At 43.5% G+C, this 21,907-nt stretch overlaps 1 protein-coding gene across 4 annotated transcripts; it reads right to left on the bottom strand.

Moving 5' to 3' along the window:
- Positions 1 to 4,918: 4,918 nt before the first annotated feature.
- Positions 4,919 to 20,362, bottom strand: gigyf1a (GRB10 interacting GYF protein 1a). Of its 4 annotated transcripts, none has more exons than XM_080518724.1 (24): positions 19,984 to 20,362; positions 19,809 to 19,872; positions 16,305 to 16,434; positions 15,619 to 15,714; positions 15,328 to 15,445; positions 14,768 to 14,876; positions 14,221 to 14,420; positions 12,624 to 12,853; positions 12,327 to 12,447; positions 11,985 to 12,170; positions 10,384 to 10,535; positions 9,606 to 9,774; positions 9,220 to 9,521; positions 8,941 to 9,041; positions 8,744 to 8,844; positions 8,568 to 8,641; positions 8,067 to 8,204; positions 7,683 to 7,901; positions 7,367 to 7,587; positions 7,101 to 7,258; positions 6,825 to 6,988; positions 6,501 to 6,545; positions 5,795 to 5,939; positions 4,919 to 5,056 (listed from the first exon to the last, which is right to left on the bottom strand). In XM_080518724.1, exons 2-24 carry the CDS (start codon positions 19,841 to 19,843, stop codon positions 4,995 to 4,997), a joined length of 3,276 nt encoding a protein of 1,091 aa, XP_080374850.1. In that variant the 5' UTR covers positions 19,844 to 19,872; positions 19,984 to 20,362; the 3' UTR covers positions 4,919 to 4,994. The 4 variants fall into 4 exon arrangements, with proteins under 4 accessions (XP_080374850.1, XP_080374852.1, XP_080374851.1 ...); XM_080518726.1 differs by having other exon boundaries at positions 8,744 to 8,838; XM_080518725.1 differs by having other exon boundaries at positions 12,327 to 12,444.
- Positions 20,363 to 21,907: the final 1,545 nt, after the last annotated feature.

Genomic DNA, 21,907 nt, shown 5'->3' with positions numbered 1-21,907 from the left:
GGCGGGGTCAATGTTTGCCCGCTTCTCCCTCTGCTTGAGAGCGCGCGGTCGAAGCCGTCAAAGCAAATGATGAACCTGTAACTTCATCTGGTAACTGTCCAACTGATAATGCCATCGGCTTGCCCAGTCCAAAGTCAAGAAAGGGTGTCTTGAAGGGAGGGGGGTGGGGGGGGTTAAGTTCAAAGGGGCAGGTTTAGGGACAACTGGCTGTAGATTAGATCCTCCTTGCAGAGGGCAGCAAACAAAGTACAGCCAGACTCCTACAGGACAGAAAGAAAGAAAGAAAGAACCAAATATTATCCTCAAACTGCAGAAAAGAGCTGGTCGTGTGAATGCTGCTGGGAAAACCACCGAGACTCCAAGGAGTTGTGCGTTTGGCGTGACGTTCGCAAACAAGTCGAGTCATCTGAACGACTCTTTTAAGTCAACGATGAGAATCGATGATTTGCGTGCCGTTCTTGCCGGCGCTGCCTTCAGGTGTCAGCGGTGTTGACATGAAAGATTCATCACTTTTATATTTCTCCAGTATTCAAATGTGTGTAGAAAATTTAAGAGTAAGGTGTTTTGCATGGAGTTTCTCTGCATAGCTGTTGTTGGGTTTTTTTCAACAGTGCCATAAAGTTGTTTTTTTTAGGTGAAGAAATATTCAAAATAGTGATCTCACTGCCTTATTTCTTGCAATGAAATAGCAAGTCGAATCAAATTCGAATCAATGTTTCAGAAAAATTCCCACTAATACGAGTGTTTGCGTAACTTCATCAAAATGATTGACTTTTGAAAGTTGTGGTTTTAGTGTGGAACAAGTACTAAAAGCATTTCACGGCACACAGTCGTGTAAAATTGTTCGTGACAAATAGTAGACTTGACTGAAAGAAAAGAAAATACAACAGCGAGCCAGTCTTTTGAAACCTCTGTCCAACGTCCTGAAGTGGGACCACGACACGGACCAAAGACCGTCAAAAGTTAACACTGATGCATTAAGCCAAGACACGTTAATCTATATGATCAAGTATCGGAAAACAACAATGTGTGACTACGTATAGTTAGTATTACACTTTATATTAACAAGATGATCATTCATACAATGATAATGTGATATAACGTTATGTGACAAGACGATTTTGTCTGCATTATTTGGTAAAATGTTTTATAACAATATAAAGTTATAAAGTGCTTAAAAAGGTAACATTTAATAAGCTATATGATAGATATTTTGTAAGTTTACAAAACAATGTATATGTATATGGAATCTAAAGGTTTTACAACAAGAATTCGAAGTGTAAAGAGAAAATTCATAATACTGCAGCGTTCATCTCACAGTAATTATGAATTTAATACGATGCCATAAAATATACCAAGTGTTTAAAACACATTTCTTGCTACAAGTTAAAACTGACAAACTGTAATAAAGTAATGATAATAGACAGTCCCAGACCTTGGAAGTTAGAAAAAAAAGTCATGTACCTTCCATTGCGATAAAGTTTGACAAACAGCAGCAGAGAGAAAAGTACATCATCAAATCACTTCTTTTGGTTCATTTCCATTTTCTATTCTGGCAGAGGAAACCACACACTGTCCATCAAATAATGACGTTCAAACATTTAAAACTTGAGAAAAGGGGAAGCGGCTCTTACCGATACCGAGCGTTTCTCCGCGTGCGGTCACCCTTCAGCTCTGGAGGCTGCCGCCGGGTTTGGAGGGGAAGTGGAGGCGCCCTCGCCGCCGTCTCTTCAAACCCGCATCGGCCCCTTCACTGATGACGGGCTCTCCTGGGAGCCACTGCGACCTCCATAGTGATAAGCAACTATCAGTCAAGTCTTGGAGCCACGGTAGCACATCCAACACCTCAGTCCAATGTGGGGTGTGTGTATATATATATTTTTTTTTTTCATTTCAACCCCTCCGCTCCATCCACGAATGTTTCGGGGGTGACTGGCAAACAGAGAAAAACTCAAGAGTCCATCTCAAAACAAAAAAAAACTAAACAAAAAAAAGTTTTCTTGAACATTCACTCCATATAATGAACTTTTTCATGAATTTTCCTTCATCCATTTGCAAATTTTTCTTTCTACTCTGAAAGATAATACAAAAATATGGTTTATACAGGAGGTGGGAGAAGACCGTCTTCTCGTGTCTCTTTTTATTTTATTTTCTTTCAGTTTGGGAATATCTTTTCAGTGACTTTGTCAAAGTCGCAGCAATCCTCCTGTTTTAATTGTGCTCCCGTCCCCGAAATTGTACCTCACAGCTTGAATGAACAAAAGTGCATAGGTGAGTTGACGAGGGCAGGGTGCGAGTGCTCACGGGGGACGGAGGTGAAGACAAGTGCACCAAGCAGGTGTACTTATGCTGCCCCCTCCCCCATCCCCTCCCCCCTCCAGGGTTTCTGTGGCTCTCTGATCGCCACACAACTGGGGTGGGGTGGGGCGCCTAGAGTCCGCTCCACGGCTAACCCGAGTCTCGGGACCCGCCACCACGAGCACGGGTCCAGTTTGAGGGTCTCGTCCGTGCTGATGCCTGCCACTCTTCTCCAAAAAACAAAAAAAAAAATGTAAAAATAAAAACCCAACACCACTCAATGTCCATATGGCAGAAGCGCACTTTGCAAACCCCAAACGTCTTGTGTGGGATCAAAATAAAATTTTAAAAAAAATTAAAAATGCGCCCACAGATATCCATGTGGTTTGTAAACAACCAAAAAGCTCCAGTATGGAATAGAAAGAGTCCTTTCTTTAAATTCTTAGCCACTATTTGTATGACCAGGATTGTAGAGGCAGTGTGTTCAACTGTATCCATCCCGAGTTTTCTTTTCCTTCTCCGCGGTGTAAATGAAAAAAAAGGAGGAAAAAAAAAAGAAGAGACCTCGCTAAACTCTTTGAAGCTTTTCTGTATTTTGTTTCCATTTTTTGAAATCTTCTGAGGAAAAAGAAAATCTGGTATCAGCATGGGTTTCTTGTCATTTTTTTTTTTTTTTTTTTGGAATACATTCAATGTTTTCTTAAGAAAGAAATAATACACACTTCACATGGCAATAATGAAACAAAAATAAACAAATTAAGAAGAAAAAAAAAAATTAAAAACACACAACGAAAATAGCAGCCCCAAGTGCTCATCATCTTAGTCCAAATACTTTTTTTTTAAACTTTGTATATAATGTATATATTCATATATATTTTTCATTTAAAAAAAAGAAAACTCGCCATTACCAAATTGCAACGACGAATAAGTAACACAATATGCTAACATTTCATGCACCGTCCTGTGCACACGCACATTAAGATGCTGTATTTTTTTTTCTTTGCTTTTTTTTTTTTTTCTCTTTTTCTCAAGAGTCAGAAACTCGACGCCTTTCATTCACGAGTTCGAGAGCTGACAGAAGGCAACGTGATCACACCCCAGGAAAAGACAGACTGGACTAAACCTTTCCGATGGATCACCCCTGCACTCGACTAGAAATATTTACCATAGAAACTTACATACTTTACATACACTGTGCTGAGCACTGACACACATCGCACTCGCTCTCAAAAAAGAGTTAATGTCTCAATGGCCATGCACCCTATCCAAGTTCTTAGGCACAAATGTGCATTCATACACATACAAAACAACAACAACAAAAAAAAACAGCACATGTATTCAAAATGAGTACCTGTAGTCTGAACTCATTTCTATGAACAGTAAAATGAACACGGGAGGAAAAACACACATACCAAAAAAAAACAAAAATCTCACGCGGATGCACACACGCACAAAGTCACGTCCCTTATGATTCGCCGGCCCCTCCCCACCGCCGGGGGAGGAGCTAAGGGAAATCAAAACTCGTGGTGGTCATCGTGTGACGAGAGCAAAGCTAACATTTACAAATGGATGCTGTTCTTCTCTATCTGGGGGGGATGAAGAGCTGGTGAGAGAAAGGATGTGTTGTGCAATTGCCCCCTCTCTCGGATTCAGTCACTCTCTCAAAACACACACCTGTGGGTCCCCGTTTGGAAAGGGGCACACGCACGCACGCACGCACACACACATGCACACGCACAAAACATGATGAGAAATACAAAATAACCATCTGAACAAATGAGAGGAAAAAAACAAAACAAAAATGGCCTCTTATGTTTCATACATCTTGGTAAGCAACAAAAGAAAAAACAACATTGTGCAGACTTTATATCACTGACACACACCAGCCACGCACGCTCAGTCACTCGTACACATTCACAAAAATATTCACTGCTAGAACTAACCCCATTTGATTTTTTTTTGTTGTTTTTCTTATTTCTTTTTTTAGGCAAGTGCAAATCTTCAAGTTTTTTTAGAATTCATTTTTCAATAGCTTTACTTTTTTTTTTTTTATATAAACGTAAAAAAATGCTAAACAAGAGAAATATCAACAGTGTTTGTCTTTTGAGAAAGGATTTGCTTTCTGATAATGGTTCAACTAAAAAGGTCCCCCTGGGAGAAAAAAAAAACAAAAAAAAACAAAAAAAAACAACAACCCACAAAACACACACCCGAATGTTCACCCCATGCCGCCTGCCTCCCCCCCCCTCCCCCCTCCCTTCCAGTTCGGACACGCATGAATGCACGCGCGCCTTGTACGCACCGATTCTGAACACACACATATACACATTAGAAAAAAATAAACAAAAACTATTCAAATCCCATCTCAATAAAGTGCATTAGTTTAGTATAAGGTGCTTAATCTTTTGAGTGCCAGAGGATAACCATCTTCCTTGAAACCTCACCCACCCTCTCCCCTGCTCTAGTGATCCACTGGTGCAGCAGGGAGCCCTTTTTTTTTTTGCGTGTCGACCCGGAGGGAATGAAAGAGTGGGAGGCGCAGACCGAGGGGCCTCCACTCCTGCAACCTCCCCCTTTTACGCTCTTCTCCCCCTCCCCCATCCCCTGGTTCCCCCAGCAGTGCACATTCGTCATCAGGTTTGTCTGATTAAAAGACAGAAGGCCTCAGGTAGCTATTGCTGCTGCGCTGCGTCACATCAGTAATCCTCCACCATCTCCATCTCATTCATACAGTCGCTCGCGTTGTGGAATGAGTACCCTGCAGGGAGGGGGTGTGGGGGGGGGAGAGAGGAGGGAGGGGTCAGGCACATGCCCAGCAGATGATCACAACAACAAAGCTAAATTATTTTGTGAGAGGTCCTCAGCTCCACTAATGTTAGACCTCAGCTGGTGAGTAAGATGAAGCAGCTGTATTTTTACATTTAATCACATTGATTAGCCTTTAAACAGTTTGAGCTCTTTTTTTAAAAGCTGTAGATGTGGAAGACTCTTTAATAGTAATTGGAAGACTATTCCAGCTTGTTAAACCTTTCACTGAAATGGTGTTTTGTCCAGTGGTGGTTCGCCTGAATGGAACCTCACAGTCTCCTCTCGTGGCTGATCTCGTTCTGAGATTGCCATCTTTTCATCTAATAAATGTAAACGCAAAACATTTCTGAAACAAAAATGCAAAAATTATTTGTAGACTGTATTTCAGTGTCATGTGTCCAACATGTAACTGCACCATCAATAAGTTTTGATCTCTGCGAATTTGCTCCTCAGCTCTGGACGGTCACAGAAAGTTTAGTAGTTATTAAGAAATAAATATAAAAATGTATAAAGTGGTAGTTTACATGGGGAGTGCAGGAGGAAAAAAATTGCATGTTTCAGATAGAATTCCTTATTTTCCTGCCGTGTCACTATGCTCTGTGAGACGTTCTCACCGGCCTGCGTGTCGAGCAGTTATGTTTTGTGGGTTTAGACTATTTCCAGGCTGCGGGTTAGAAAACTTGCATACCTAAGATGCTGGGGTCAGAGTGCAGCATCATGGGCGGTTTCTTCTTCATCTTTCCCCCCTGGTTGTCATAGAGACCAGCCTTGCCCATGTGGTTGGCCTGAAACATGGACTGCAGAGTGCTTGGATTCATTCCTCGCATCGAGTCCTGAAAGAAGAAAACATTCAATTTAATGACAAAGCATGTTACAGTTACTCCAACTGAGTTCCGATGATGCGCCGTGGTGTCATGACAGCAGCGCCGCTTGGTGGAAAACTCAAGACAACAGCCAAGCCTGACAGTCCCTTTTACTGGGTTTGGAAAAGTCACAACTGTTTCGAATGAAAGCCAGTTGTTTTTTTGAGAAAGTCTTAAAATACATTGTTGAAAATGGAGGCAATAGGATCTGGCTTTACTGTAAAACGTCCACACAATAACATCTCTTTCCATCTTCAGGCACAAAATATAGTTAAAAAAAGAGACAGATTATACTGTTTCTTATGAGATAGAGTTGTGCTTTTAGAACAACTTTCAGAATTAAATCACATTAGAAAACCAAAGTTTGGCTGCTGTGGCTTTCATTACGGAAAAAAAGAAAAAGTCTGAGGCGTGGCTTGTACGTTTACGGTCAACAGCTCTACTCTGAATTAGTGTCTGTAGATATATGAATACTTTCTTTATTGATCCTGACTGTAATCAATCATGCAGTGGAGGTTTATCTGCATTTACCTGCAGAGGGAAGTTCATGTTTAACCCAGCCACTTCCTTTGATAACTAGGACAGAGAAAGGAGCAGATATTACAAGTTCAGAATGTTAAAACCATTCTAAACATGCAAAGCAATGCTGATCATCATTGAAAAACAATATTAATCATCTCTCTTTGAACAATCAGCAAAAGCTTCACAGATTCGACACCCTACATGAGGAGTAAATAAGTTTCCTTAAGCTAAGACAGCAGTCCAAAGAGGAACAAAGATTGTACATTTTGTGGCAAAATGCTTTTAAAGTGACGAGGAAGGAGATGGGCAGAGAGGAGGAGGTGACGGTCCTACCTGTTGCTGTTGTCTCTGTTGGTTGGCTTTCTGTTTGGCACGTCGCTCCAGAAATTGTTTGGCGAACTCTTTGGCTTCCACTGTGTCCCCTAGGTAGGACCGGATGAAATCCAGAACTGCATAGGGAGACTCCACCTCCTTCAGGTATGCCACAATGGTGGCAACTTCACAAAGGCAAACAGTGAAAACGATTAGGGCATGAGCAAAGTGTTGTATTGTCTCTGTTGTATAGAGACTGGCAGCGATCACGGATTTACATAAATTGGAGTGGCTTACCATCCAGAGAAGAGGAAGAGTTGTTGGCAGAGGTGTTGAGAGCATGCAGCATCTGTTCACACCAGGTGGTGAAGCCATCCTGAGGCTTCATGCCCTGCAGCAGCTTCAGGAGCTTGTCCTCCTCCTCCGTCCGCTTACGACGCATCATGTACTGATCACTGTGGAGGGCATTCCAGGGTAAACACAATTCTTATTTTCATCCGCAGAAAGCCACAGAAATTTTTAATATGTGGAGTGTGTACACGTTTTTATCTATGGCATGCTACCTGAGTGACGGGCTGCTGCGGCTGTTCTTCAGGCCCAGGTTGTTGTTGCTGGTTCCTCGCAGACTGGCCTGGTTCTTCACAGCCTCATCCCACATGCCCATGCTGCTGGAGGAGCCACCGCTGCTGCCCTTACCCTCCATTCCACTGGACCCACCCCACATGCCAACACCGTCCACCCACTGCCCCCCCATGGAGGAGCTGCTCATCGACATGCCAGAGTGCTGCAAGTCAAAAGAGGAGCCAGGCTGAATATACGAGCAATGATAAACCATTTTCTGACATCCGCAGTGTGTGAAAGCTTCTGAACCAAACTCACGCGGTCTCTCTGCTGCTGGGCTCTCTGTTGCTGCTGCTGCTGTTTCAGGAGCCTCTCTGCCTCCTGCTGCATCTCCAGCAGAGCCAGAGCTGGGGGCTTTCCTGACTTCGAAAGCCCTGACGAGGAAGCCCCGCTCCAACTGGAGCCGCCTGCCCCAGGTCCCTGCTGCTGGGGGGCCTGCTGCAGCAACTTCATGATCAGCTCCTGCTGCTGACGACACTGCAAGACACAATCACGATATTGTATTAGATTACTGTAGTTATGATCTATCAATAAATACAAAGATTAAAATGAAAACAAGACTGGTGCACAAACATGTCAGTATGCGTCGCTACAAAACAACAGTAGGGTCAATTTAACCAGTTTGTCTTTCTCCTTTCTTACCTGCTTCCGTCTCAATAGCTCCTCCTCCTCCCTCCTCTTCTGCTCTTCCTGTTGCCTCCTCTTCTCCTCCCTCCGCTTACGCTGCTCCTCCTCCTCACGCTTCGCCCTGAGTTCAGCGTCTCGTCTCTCCTGCTGGAGCTGGAGGAGAAAGCACATGGATAAGTCCAGGTGTATTATTGTGTTCAGCTTCTCTACATCACTTCAATTATCTGGTCAGGAACACTGCAACCAAGTGTTTGAACTGAACAAGTTTAAAGTATTATCCCGATATATGACATGGAAAGATTCATGTGGTACCGTCAGAGGTTTTGGACACATGGTGAAGAGAGAAAAGATGTTACAGAAAGGAGACGAAGAGAGAGAAGATGATGATGGACAAGATGAATGGAAAGAATGAGATGGATTTCACTTATTGTCCCACGTGAATGATGATGGCTGAAGAAGGAAAAGAAGGAGATGACAAAGTAGAGGAAGAACAACTGAATGAAGGTTCAGTCTCACCTTCTGAAGCTGTTCGAGAGTTGGACCCTGAGTAGAAGGATTCATTGTTATGTCCCAAAGACTGGCTTCACCGCCTACAAGGAGATCAAGTCACATCATTTTAGCAGCAGTAGCTCAAATATCTGTGCATCTTAAATAATACCTGTTGGTTCAACCTGCAGAAGTCGGCACTGTACCTGACGGCTGTGAAGCTGAGGTATGCATGTCCCACATGGACCCTGTATCTGGCACTGACATCGACCTGTTCATCGAAGGCATCATACCCTGCTCACTGCACCTGCCACACAAATAGGACCAGTTACAACCCCACAGGAAAACGACACCGATTAGTGCACATCTGGTGAAACCGCTCGGTGCCTCTCCGCAGCCTCACCTGTTAATGAGCTGGAATAGCTGCTGCTGCTGGATCTGTTGATAAAGAGCTGCTGCTGCCAGCTCCTGTTGCTTTTTCAAGCGCTCCTGGTCCAGATTTCCCTGAAAGTGTGAATGGCCAAATCATTGTTTAATACGACTCGAACTCAGACCATGCAGAAAACAGGTTTTACAACACAATTCATGCACTTTTGTGACATTATGTGCCACGTAATGAAGAGTGTATGCAATGTATGAAGGTATGTTTATTTAGACTGGAATCAAGTGAAACGCTCTTTACCCCAACCTGTCTGTTAATGTGCCCTCTCATCTCCAGCCTCCCCTCCCCATCCACTAGGTTGGCTGAGCTCTGACTCACAGTCCCGGCGGGCCCTCGGGTGGCCTGCGGGCGCTGCATTGGTGGGAGCTGTCTCACCAGCAGGGGCGGCGGGGAGGGCCCCGGGGCAAAGGGCACGCGGCCCCACATCTTGATGACGTCCCCCAAAGGTTGGAAGCCCTCATCGCAGCCCCGCTTCACCAACAGGGTCATGGTGAAGTAGCCCGCCTGGAACCACTCGCACATCTCCACCGTGGTGAAGGGACCTGGATGGTGAACAGATGTTTAGCGTATTGCAGCAGAGCTATATTTCATTGTGACCACGTCAGTGAGTGTTCCACTGCGAGTACCCTGGATCTCTCCCTGGGGGTCCTTGTAGAACCACTTCATGGCGGCCTCATGAGACAGCGGTAGAGCAGCTGCAGTGTTCCTGCTCTCCTGCTGCTGCTGCAGAGCCTGGGTGAAACACTCCTCCTCCAAGGAGGTGTCCTGCAGGGAAGCAACCATCTTCTCGGCCTCCTACACCAAACATACACAAACTCAGTCTATTCTTGCACAAAGTGGAAAAGGTGACACTTCTAAGGTTTCAAGACTGCTGAGACAAGACAATGACCAAAACGTTCCCTAGTTCAACTGCTGAGAGAATAACAATGCTGATAAATCTAATGCAGATTTGAGAAGAACTGGGACAATCCAAAAGCAGCTGCATTTCCAACATAAGAGGAAGGCTAATTGAAGCTCAAACAATGAGTTAGTTGAAAAGTAGGCAACATGCCACCAGAATGAAAATAACCTAGCCCGGGTCCTGGAGAGTCATTGTCAGGCTTTTCTTAAGATGCTTCAAAATACCTGAATCAAAGACTGCACCACCTTCAAGCTGTGAGAAACATCCAATAACAAGCAGACAGTAACCCCCGAGATTGAACACGTCAAAGCTGCACAGGTCTGATGTGTTTGTATATTTCATTTGAGGCCAGTATTTCCTTTAAACCTACAGTGATTATCTTTGATATTCTGCATTGAAATATAGACTACTTTCTACACTCCTCTGAGGGAGCTGAAGTTTCTGAGACAATTGTGTTAACTTGCTAAGGCAGATGCTTCAGAATGGCCTCCTGCTGTTCCTACCTGCTGCAGGTGCTTCATGCCTTCGTCATCCTCTGCGTCTCCTCCAGATGGAGGGAGGAGAGGAGCAGCGGAGGAGGGGGGAGGGGGAGGCAGGGTGGAGGAGGTGGCGGCGCTGGGGCTCAGCTGGGGCTTGGAGCCTATGGGAGCGACGTCTGACGCAACAACAAGGAGGAGAAGAAACACGAGTGAAACAATGGCTTCTATTTATAGTTTTTCTATTTATGGTCGCTGGATTGTGAGTGGTAGGGCCATCTACCGGCTCAGTTCTGTATATTATACATCAGGAACAGCAGGTTCGGTAAACAAGATATTAAATGACTGCAGGACAACATATTAAATTTCAAGCCAAAATACTGGCTAACTTCTGGTCACAACTCCAGGACGACACTTCTGAACACTCCCAACACAACATTTCCTGTCAACTGTACACTTTGTTTCAGTAGATGCTGACTTTATTTGTAAAGCTACTTTTAACAGATCGATGACATCTTGATTGAGGTAAGTTCTGAAATACAACACATTCCAAAAAGGCTTAAAGGCTGTTGGAAAGAAATACACTTTCAAGTCGACTAGTCCAAAAAGTGTGGGTCAGATTTTAAATGTATCCAGCGATACAAAACCTCTTTAAGTGAAGACCTTTTTTTTTTTTGTGCATAAACAGCATTGTGCAAGAGGCCCTCCTGCCATCATTCAGCACCAAAAAGAACACATCTGATTGGTTCCAGATTTTATTATATCGCCAACAGTATTTTAGGTTATAAATATGGGCTAAGAATCCTGGAAGTCCTGATATACACATCATGGAGTCTGTTAGCAGTTCATGAAGGCAGAAAACAAGCGCTGCAGTTTTGGACGCTCAGAATAGCTGCACTGAATACTGATTTTCATTTAAATTGGATAGTGTATGCACAGATTAGTGTTTTCCAAATTATTATTCAAGACAATGAACACGCCGCTCTGGAGGGCGCAGGGTTTGTGTGAACTCGTGATTAGTAGCTGAATGAACAGCGATGCTGCAATTGTTGACCCAGTTCAATCACATCATCAAAGGATCATGGTCAATAAAATCCCCGGCAGCACTGAAACTGTCTCCAACATGGAATCACAGACTAATAATGCACTTAAAACACATCCTAAGCACAAATTCATATCTCCAGCACTCATTATGAAATATGCAGCACTTTAGAGAATTTATTAAAATCACTTCATGCAAGTTTTTGATGCATGCAGTTGTAAATGAGAGTGTGTACTATCCTGCTACTTCGATCCCATATTTCCTCATGTGCCAATAAAGACAAACTACTGTGGACAGAGACAGGTCAAACCTCTGAGCTGTGTCACAATGCTCAGGATCAGATCTTGTGTATCCCCACCCCAAAAAAATCAGCTGGTCACTTTCAGTGTGAAAATGGATTGGAAATGCTTTGCTGTAGGGACGGTGGAAACTCCGTGTATGCTACGTGAAGGTTTACCCTGAAAGTGTGTTGTGACAAATGAAACCAAGCAGACCACCCGAGTCTCGGTAATTGATGGGGAAACCTGGATACACGAGGCCCGCGCCGTGCTCTGGGTAGCACACAGAAACCTGAGACTGGACATACCTTCACTGGCCGTGCAGTTGGCCTTCACAGAGTGGCTGTTGCTCAGCTGAGAGTTCTCCACCACCGGACACACCATGCTGGACTGGAGCTCCAGAGATGGAGGGGCGCAGTGGACTGGTGGAGAAGAGGAGGGTGATGCTGGCTTTATCTCACCATCCCCAATTGCAGAGATGGCTTCTTTACACTCTGTACAGTCAAGAGGAGAGCCAAGAAAAGAAATTAAACACTTTCTATCACACATTAAAGGAGATTTGTTCCCTCTGTGGACTTTGGTCAGCAAAAAAAACCTATGTGGCACCAGGTGAAAATGCGATCTGAACAATCAATTTAGTTTCTCCTCACCCTTATCTTTGTCTCCTTCAGTACAGTTCCTCTCCACATCGGCATAGATCTCCTCCTCGTCTTCCTCCTCGATCCCTTTGAAATCCAACTCCTCCTCCAGGATTGTCTCCTTGCCGCCCTTCTGACATAAGTGTATCAAGAAAAGAAGCGAAACACGACAAAGTCAGCAAAGCGACATGCATGTTTGGTTGTGCTTTCGATTCAGTATTTGTAGGTTTTGTTAAAAGTGATGATGAGCCACCAACAGCGTCCACATTCTGGAAAGAGGCTTTCTTTATTAGCAGATATTTGACACACCTTCAAAGGCATGAAAGCACCGGAGGAGTCAAAGGTGCCCATCTCTCCGTCCTCTTCATCCGTACACCATTCAGGCAGGCCGTCCCGGTCGTCCTCCAGCCCGTCGCTGCCTGCACGCCGACGCCCACCGCCATGGCCCTCCGAGTCCCGGAAGTCAAAATCAAACTTCCTCCGACGACCATCACCTGGACCGACGTGGTCCCGCCAGCCCGCTGAGCGAGGACCACCGTCTAACAACAAACATCGGTTATGAAAAACTGTACCCCTGTCTATGGGCAAACAACCTGGCCAGAGTCCATCAAGTGTGAGTAAAATGGGAGTCAAATTAAAACTAGATTTTCACTTTTTCTCCTGAAAAAAAAAGTTTAAATTTGGTTTCTGAATGACTCACTGTGCCAACAAACGTTTTAACATTTCAATGCAGCGTTGTGATATTTTCTCCAGGAAGAAAAGGTGAAAGATGTAGTATTAAGCACAATCAAGGCTCCTCAGTCTAAAACAATTAAATGACAGATTTAAGAACTATTTCAAACTTTATTTGGAGGTATTTTCATGCAAAAATACAGCAAACCGTTTTAGAACAAGTTTCAGTAATGAATTATCTTTGAAAGCCAAAGTCTAATTTCAAAATCATGTGTTTTACCGCAAACGAAAAAGTTAATGAAATTATGATTGCTAGAAAGTAGATATCTAACAAAGTTTAGGTTGTGAAAAAAATAATTGCACAGAGAATAATAAGCTTTCAATGTATTTCCAATAGTTTGATATTCATATTTACTTAATACCAAATAATCAAGAGTTAGACAACAATATTTTTAAAGAAAAACTTGGGAAAAAGTTAGTTACAACTTCAAACATTACTATTTCAATATATTGTGCACAAACAATTCAAGACAAATTAGGAATTATTATTTTGCTTTTTTTTAAAGCTACTTTTAGAACTGATCACTCGGTTAAATGTAGGAAAAAAACTGTACAAAGTTATAACAATAATCCATGCAGTGAAGGAGCCATAACAGTGGTTGCATCAGTCCTCCTGGGACTGCTGCTGCATCACTACCTGGCAAATTAGGTGAACTGAAACAGATGGTGTTGAGAAATACTTGAATGGTGCCTTATGTGCAACACAAGTCTGTTTATCTCCACCAGATGTCAGTATAGCTGCTGCACCCAGTGTTTAACAGGGTTCATATCACAGCAGAATGTGGACAGAGCAAAAGAAATCACTGCTGTGTTAGTCTGTAAGACATCATGAGCAAACACCCACATATGGATTTTCATGACCTGAGCTTGTTGACACGACGTCTCCTCTTCAGTTATTGCACTACATTGACCAGTGATGAATGCCATCGTTTCCTGGAGCCCTTAAAGTTAGTGACTATTTATTACAAGGATATTTAGCTAGGATTGTGTCGCAGCTCGTATGCTGATTGTTCAATAGCCACTCATACTGAACACAGCCTGCTCAGCTGAATCTAGTTATGTTTGATTAGCAGGAAACTGAATCCATGAAATCAACATAAATGCCCGAGATCTGTGTAGGTCGCAACATAGCTTTTAAAGCTCTACAGTGTAGAGTAAATGTTTGTTATCCTACCATCCCTGCGGGGTCCAGCAAGCCTCCAGTTGGTGCCTGGCTCCCCCTCCTCCTCCTCCTGCTCCTCCCGGAGGGTGCGCCAGTTATCGCTGTCAGCCCTTGTGTACTCCTTCCTCCCTGGAGCCACGGGACCTCCAGTTTCTTCAAAACCAGGCCGCCCCACTTCCCTCCGCAGAGGCTTCTCAAATCGACGCTCACCTCTTAGGAAAGGAAACAAAAAGGAATATCAATCAGTCCAAATCATAAACTATATCCTGGTCCTGAATAAATTAGATTCAGCTGGCATTAGATATCAGATACTAATTTGATCATTTTAAGTTGATCCAGGAGGGAAAGACACAGCAAACTGAGACTTGTTTGTAGTTTGGGCAGATAAGAAACGATCCCTGCGAAAGTGAGATAAAACATCCCAGGGGAGCCGCACAGGGCAAAAATACCGGAGCAGATTACATAGTTATTAAACCGAATGACAGCTCCTTTCAGCAGCTTTTACCTCTATGTAGAGCACTGGACTTATAACCGACATTTCTGCTGGCGATCTCCTTACCGGTCGTCCCAGCTCTGGCTGCGGTGAATCTCTCGGACACTTCGGCCGAAGCCCACTTCTGGTTCTTCAATACTTCTTTGGTAGAATCCACCTTCGCCACGACCTCGGCCTGTGTAAAACGCACAGGGAAGCAGGTGTTTGCACTCTCGCGGGACAGAGCTTGTGGTCACTGCCCCCTCCCTTCCTGCACAGCATCATTCTTCTGTCGTTTCCTCGGCCGCTCTGTACCGGACAGCTTGTGTTTACATTGAGCTTGGAGTGTGTGTGGACAAGGTGAGTGCATGAGCCCAGTGATTTTGGACAGGTGTGGCTGGAGGGACAACTGTTTCGACGGGCCAAGAGGAAGTGTGCTGTGTCAAGATGGTGGGAGAAACAGAGGAAACAAGCACTCTAGGCCCTGCCTTGAATAAACTGTTTTACTTTGCCTGGACAACAGCCATGGAAGCTGCAGCCTAAAGGGCCAGGGTAGCATTTCTGTTGTTGTTGGATTGTGGCTTCAACATAAAGTGTTTTATTTTATGACTCATTCTCATCTATTTGGCGTTTTATGTTTTTCTTACCTCGACCACCTCTTGCGGCCCCTCGTCCACGAACAACTCCAGCTGGGGGGGTTCCAGTCACCCCTTTTCCCATGAGCCTTAGCACCGCCACACTGTTCACTGACATGGAGAAGTTCCTCTGGAGAGAGAGAGAGAGGTAGGACCGAAACAGAGGAATGTAAGGAATTTGAGCTCACAGGCAGATCTGTCGAACAAAACGACGACCGTGATCGTGGAGCGGTACCACTTGGCTCCGACTCAAACAGTGGAACTTTTGCAGATTATCTGTGCATTGATGTGTTTTAGGCAGACCTGCTCCTCCTCAGTGAGAGGCACCAGTGCCAGGGGCTGCATGGGCTCATCTTGCAGAATAGCAGCAAACTCCTTATCCTGCATGTCCTCCGGGACCTAAAAACAACAGCACCAGAGGCTCAGCAGGGCAAAACCATCTTTTAAGAACTCAACCATGAGTTAAAGACACACACACGCACAGAAAAAGGATTCACTAACATGTCCTCATTTTAAAGGATGGGGCTAATTGCTATGCAAATATGAACCAACAGAGCTGGAAACTAAACTCAGTACCAGCATGCCAGAGTTTGGAAAGACTTTATCACTGAAATCCAACATGAACTAAAGCATTGTTCTCACTGCATAGAAAAGTGGCCAAAATGTCAGATTCTGGCCCAAATCTGACCTTTATCTGATTTTTAAAGCCATTCTGAGCAGCAGCAAATGGATCCAGCAAACTAATAAAGCCCTAAATCCAATACATATGACTTTTTTAAACTGACCTGGTTCTAAATGGTCATCTTGCATTTCATCACACTTCTACATCCTTAAAGTGACACAAGTGCCACAATTCTGCGTGACCCAATGTGGATTAAAGCAAGATCTGATTTAAACAATGGACAAGAACTCCACCTGCATACTTAAGTCAGCATTAAGACCCGTAGAGCGATAGGAGCCAACGTTTTGTGTGAAGTCAGGCAGCTAACCTTGTTGTCTTTGATATAAAGTGCTAACATCTCCTCTCGGCCGTAGCGGTACTCGGCCAGCTTGTACTTTGGCATGGCGGGGGAAGGAGGGGGGGATGTCACACTCCCCCCACTGGACAGTGCACGAAGCCTACAAGAGGGAAAAACAGAGAAGAACCATTAAAAGATAACATTCAAATGCATCAACAACAAAAAAAAACCCTGTCATCTGGAGCAACAGCAACAGAGACCAGAGTCGACCCAAAACACAAAATGCAACTTCAGATTAGATTATTATCAACTCTATTTCAATAACATAATCACAACAGAAATGATGTCAGCACAAAGGAGTGAACAAATGGTGCCTTAAAGGTCTTTGCTACAGAAGCACCACAAGATGATGTCGTGAGACGTTTGAGTGTTTTAGGGCAACAAATAAAAACAATCCCTAAAAAAAAAAATACAAATCTAAAACATTTAGAGTTTTCCCCCCCGTGTGAAATCTTTTACACAGAGCACAAATTTACCCTCAGCATCCTCCTCGTGTTTGTATTCATGCCTTTACATTAACATAAACCTTCCAGAATATATCACTCTTTTATAGCAATGTTGCTAAGAAAATTCATGGGAAAAGAGAAATGCACATAAAACTGAGTGACAAGCACGTCATTCTGTGAAATAATCTTGTTGGTGCTTTGTCACACAGCTAAGTATAAGTTACAGGTCAATCTCCCAAAAATATAGTATTAATAGAACAATCGAACTGATCAATCAATAACGCAAAACCTCTCAACCAGCGGTAATTAATAACACCTTAATCAGCACATATAAAGACTGAAGATCATACAAGTAGATCATAATCTAACAAAAATATCTGGGTTTTGCTGAAGCTGTATTTGAACGATTGAACCGAGCTATCAGCGGTGAGTGTAACAAATCAACAAATGTATTAAACTTAACTAAAATCAAATAGCTGAAACAGCACAGGACCGTAGGAGCAGCACAATGACGCATTGAAATCACCACCCGAGACACAAAGTGGTGCACTTTCATTCTGTACCTTTAAAAAGCCAGGTTGATATTACTTTATCCAGACTAATGACTTTCCCCACCATAAAATATAGGAAAACGTCTTGTAAATAACTCTGTGTAAGCTTGCGTGTTGGCTCAGCAGTTTCATAACCTTAATAGAAGGCCTTTCACTGTGAATTGGAGACAAAATAATATAATAGCATCCATCTCGCCACACAAAGCGAGAGAGAAGAGAAAGAATTTAGTGGATGTTTTGGAACAGCTCAGCCATCCTCCTACGCAGGTCTCCCTGAATATGCTTGGCCCAGTGTGGCCGATATATTAGCTTTCCAATCTCAAGATTTCATTTTAAAAAGCCATTACGAGTAGGCAGGCATCCAAGGCCCTGCTGTTTAACAATGACTCCATTCACATGCCTCGACAAAGTGTGTCATTGACTCGCAGCTCCACATCAAAACCATATGCAGCTCAGAGATGCAGCGGTGGGTGTGGGGGGTGGGAGAGGTAAGGGAACGCATCATGAAAGACCGGTGGGGAGCATGTAGCATATCAAAGAGGGTGAAAATAGCTGGAGCCACAGCCACTATGCAAAATAAGAGGAGATCTGAGGGAAAAACCTGCTGGTGGGTGAAGTAGCACAGCATTTGTATGCGACGACATCAAATTAACTTGATTAAACTATAATAGGACTAAGATGGATTTCATGGATTATGTTCATGTGTGGATTCATAATCTTTTATGTTCATCTGATTTGACTTAGTAGAAAATAGCACTTAGAATTTTACCACAGTGCCCAACATCACTTGCACTCTGAACGGCCAAGAAAACATCTCTCCTATTTATTTTTTTTAAATGCTAACAAGCTTCAACACAATTGTAAACAAGCTCACCAGACAGCTGTATGTGTGCAGTACAGGGATAAAAGTGAGCTGCAACGGCCACGGAGAGGAACGCAGCTGCAGATGTGTAAAGAGTGAAATATTCTGCGAGGCTGGCGCCGCACCAAGAATGTGCAGGGCAGTCGCACTCCATTAGCGGTGGAGTGCTACCAAACTCCACGCTACACGGTTTCCAACCCGTTAATCACTACACAAACACACAACGATGTGTAGACACAGCGATGGGAGAGATGGACATGCACGGGGCACTGACGAAACCGAGGCTCTGGTTTAATTAGGTTGTATGAATAAGAAAGAACTTTATGACAATCCCCACCGCCGTGTGGATGGTTGCTGTTTAGTAGGGCACAGTGTGATTATTAAGCTACTGCTTTTGTTATTAGTAGAAATAGTCAATTAGCCTTTTGCTAAATATACATGGTCCGTGACTGTTTATGGCGATCCAAACTGGAGTTGGACTTTATAGCCTTTTGAAATGTCCTTCCCCGTTAACTGCAAAGTAAGACAACAATGTTATAGTGTGGTGATTTCGGCTGGAGATTTTAGATCACAGAGGGCAACCACTTAAGAGATTTAAGTCTTCAGTTGATTTACAGATGTGAGAGCGACATTACTCACGTTTGTTCGAACTAAAGGCACTTTTATGCCCAACATAGACAATAAAAAAGATACACGTGTGCTTTACACTGTAAACAGTACCACCTTCATGCTTCCAACGTGTTAAGAGTGAGCATTAGAGAGTGCCTCTGAATCAACATATGGGTCAAATACCAAGGAGAAGTGAAGAGTTTATTTTGAGGGAAAAGAAGAAGGAAGTTGAAGACAACTACTTTCGTTATTGGTTGTTCTTTTTATCTGCAGTTCCGCTCCTTGTGTGATCCGTGTAATCATTCAGGAGACTAACATATATGTGAACGTAATGAACATCGGCAGATCTCTCTGTGTGTATTTGCATTTAATGTCAAATGCAACTGAGCCTCAATGTGTGGCGTGCCATGTTTGAGTGCCGGAATCAGGAGTTCGCCCCTTAGTCTTCGCCAGTCTCAGTCTAGTTAAAGGGCTAATCCAAGCCAAGTTCACAGGTCGAAAAAGGTTTGTGGACAAAAACAACTTCCCCAAAATATTTAGAATTGAAAAAAAAAGAAGAATCATATTATATTTCCATCACATTGCTGACATATTTCACTCAGTGTAGGAAACGCTTCACATACATTAACGGTTAAATATGATTCGTTTCTTACATAGCTTCCCAGATCAGCAATTGACCTGAGGAGAAGCAGAATTTCTATTGCGAATGACATCTGCTGAAACTATAAGGCCACATTATATATGCAGACCACTTTTGTCGACGCTGATCCCAAAATATTCCCAATTCCACTCGTGCACGTTGACAAAATTTTGTAAAAACGTCACAATAATGTGCAAGCAACATTATAATGATGCAAAACACAGCTCCTACCAAGGAGTGTTTCAATTGCCTTGAAACTAACAAAAATCTTGTTAAATAAAGAAGATTCCGAAAAGGAGAGCCTCTTAAAATTGGGTCAGGATCACCTAAAGCTATGATAAAGAAAAAGAAAACGGGATCATTTACCATTCTGGGCCGAAGTTAAGAGTCTCAGCAGTCATATTCCTCACGTCCACACAGAACTGAGTATCTGAAGAGGAGGAAACAAGATTCCTTGCATTAATTTTTGCAAAAAAAAAAAAAATCAAAACAACCAAAAGCAACTTGCATTGCAGGCGTGAGTGAAGTGGAGTTTCCTTACCCTGTCCAGATAATCGGAGCAGGCTGGACTGGGCTGGACCAGGCTCGAGCTGGCTGGCTTTAGTTAGGCTTAGGTGACTAGAAGGCTGAGTGGTGCTTAAGCTGTGGTCACAGAGCTCCCCAAACACACAGACACAAAGAGAATAGCTGCCAGTTTCAGGTGCTTGAGGAATACCAGGTTATCAGGTCCTAACTAAGTAAAAAGGAAGGGGAGGGGAGGGGGGGTTTCGACAATAGTTTGGAGAATGGAAGCTCCTGCTACTCACAGCCGAAAAAGGGTCGTTAAACATAAAAAGAAAAAAAAAGAAACGAAAAGAACGTCGGAAATCAACAATGGAACAAAATAAAACACTCTTGCTAGTAATAATGTTTTCTTTGTTTTTTTTTCTTCTTTTTTTTTTTTTTTACAGCAGTTATATCTCACATTAAAGTTAAAAATATGAACTGATTCATCCAAAAAAAAAAAAAAAAAAAAAAAAGTAACGCAGGAAACTCAACAACAGCCAAAACAATGAAATGGGCTGCTGGAACAGCTGCCTAGAGCAGACACGACTCGCACTGCTCGTCTCCTTTCTCTCTCTCCCTCTGTGCCTTTTTCCCTCGCTCCAACTGAAATGTGGATTGACGGAGACCCTCCAGGTGACTCCTTTATTTCCTGTCCTCCTCCCTTTGCACCACTGTGGGACGAGAAAAAGAAAGAGAAGAGTTTTGAGTGATGGGATCAGAGAAATGCTACAGTCACAAGAAGAGCGTCTAAAAGTGTGCAACTTGATAAATTAGCTGCTGGATGAGATGCATTTTCACGGAGCAGCGGTCCACCTGTATTGTCGGAGGAGAGGAGATGTAATTCGATTTTCCGCTGCGGAGACCCGACACTATTTACGCGGCATGCCTCGGACTCAGTGAAAGGTACCAGCCCAATTTGATCAATCTGCTCCGGCACGCCGGGCCCAGAGAAAGGCACAGCGGCGTCTCTTCGCTGAATAAATGAAAACTATTTGTAGTCTCGCACTCGGTCACGGCCCCGTGTTTCACTGGAGACTTTCCATCCAGAAATGTCTATTTCAGTAACGCCGCAAACCAGCTGCCTCTGAGAGCACGCAGCTGGCTGGGAATACTTCCTGAAAGAAGAATTGAGGCAATATCGACGTCTACCTTTCTGCAGGTAATGTCCACAGAAGCAAACGGTGACCGTTAGTTATTGCACTGTGTATAAGCAGGTATACATCTTTGGCATGCTCGACCATGACCAGGTCTACACTTACACTGGTTTGAACAAGAGGTGCTCTAAAAACAAAGGTGTGAAAACAATAGTACAGATGAGCCTTTATATAGCGTATCGTCATTGACTCAATAGACTCAGTTTGCTGCAGACAGGATTAGCAATACCACCACGTTGAGCTGCACAGGCGTTGTGGAAGGGAAGTCAATTCAACAATGAACAAGCGGGCGTCCTGCCAAGACTTTAACAGCATTGGTAGTAACTCGTATTTGCACTCACTGGAATAAAACATGAAAGAAAAGCCAACAGAAATTTACTACCAATTCATCTGCTGCCACCACCAGCAGAGTTTATATTAATTAAGCTTCAGATCCATCCTTCATCACCACCTCAAAATCAAAAAAGGAAATGCGTCTCATGAAACGATTGTTCTCTCTCTGGTATTGCAGAGTAGCTGGGGATCCTCCAATGTGTGGGATTATTGAAACTGGATAAAGGGTGACACTGAGTCTGAGCTCTTATGCAAAAATGTACTCAGCATTCATCCACACTGAACATTAAACTCTCATCAGTGCAGTAGTTCCAAAACTGAGGTCTGGGACTTCCTACAGCAGGGGGGGGGCAGTTCTTTGTCTGCTCTCATGTTGCCAAAATTATGTTACAGAAACCACAATAAGTCAGTTCTTGGAATGCAGACGAGACC

Source organism: Blennius ocellaris, assembly GCF_963422515.1.
Source record: "Blennius ocellaris genome assembly, chromosome: 23".
Taxonomy (NCBI): Eukaryota; Metazoa; Chordata; class Actinopteri; order Blenniiformes; family Blenniidae; genus Blennius; species Blennius ocellaris.
Note: the sequence above shows the minus strand (reverse complement) of the source record. Positions and strands in the feature narration are given on the sequence as shown.